Consider the following 381-nt stretch of genomic DNA (forward strand, 5'->3'; position numbering starts at 1 on the left):
CAGGCTACGACAAAGCCGCCAAGATTGCCAAAACGGCGCACAAAGAAGGGACGACGTTAAAAGAAGCTGCCGTGAAGCTGGGATTCCTCACCTCCGACCAGTTCGATCAGTGGGTGAAGCCTAAAGACATGTTGGGTCCTCAGTAACTTAAAAAAACCCAGAGTGTTCTTAACGTAAAAAATAAATACAATACACCAAATAGGAGATGCTTTTGTTTCGCCTCTCGCGCCCGACACCGGGGCCCTTTAGATAGGTTCTGGGTGGTGCCCCCAGCTGGCCAATCACAGCTCGCCGCCGCGGAGGGGAGGGCGGAAGTGCGGGGGCGCGCCGCTGTGCAAGTCCTTCCGCCTTCGCCGCGGCCCCGCCTTGTGGGCGGCCGGC

General features: G+C 57.7%; 1 protein-coding gene across 1 annotated transcript in view; it reads left to right on the top strand.

The window, feature by feature from the left end:
• Window positions 1-204, top strand: part of FH (fumarate hydratase) — a gene marked incomplete at its 5' end in the record, with an annotated part of 11,768 nt that extends 11,564 nt beyond the window's left edge. The window contains one exon of the mRNA XM_009574589.1: window positions 4-204. Coding sequence (XP_009572884.1) covers window positions 4-146 — 143 coding nt within the window. The remainder of the gene's footprint in view (window positions 1-3) is intronic.
• Window positions 205-381: the final 177 nt, after the last annotated feature.

The sequence above is a fragment of the Fulmarus glacialis genome, unplaced genomic scaffold, assembly GCF_000690835.1.
Source record: "Fulmarus glacialis isolate BGI_N327 unplaced genomic scaffold, ASM69083v1 scaffold1013, whole genome shotgun sequence".
NCBI lineage: Eukaryota > Metazoa > Chordata > Aves > Procellariiformes > Procellariidae > Fulmarus > Fulmarus glacialis.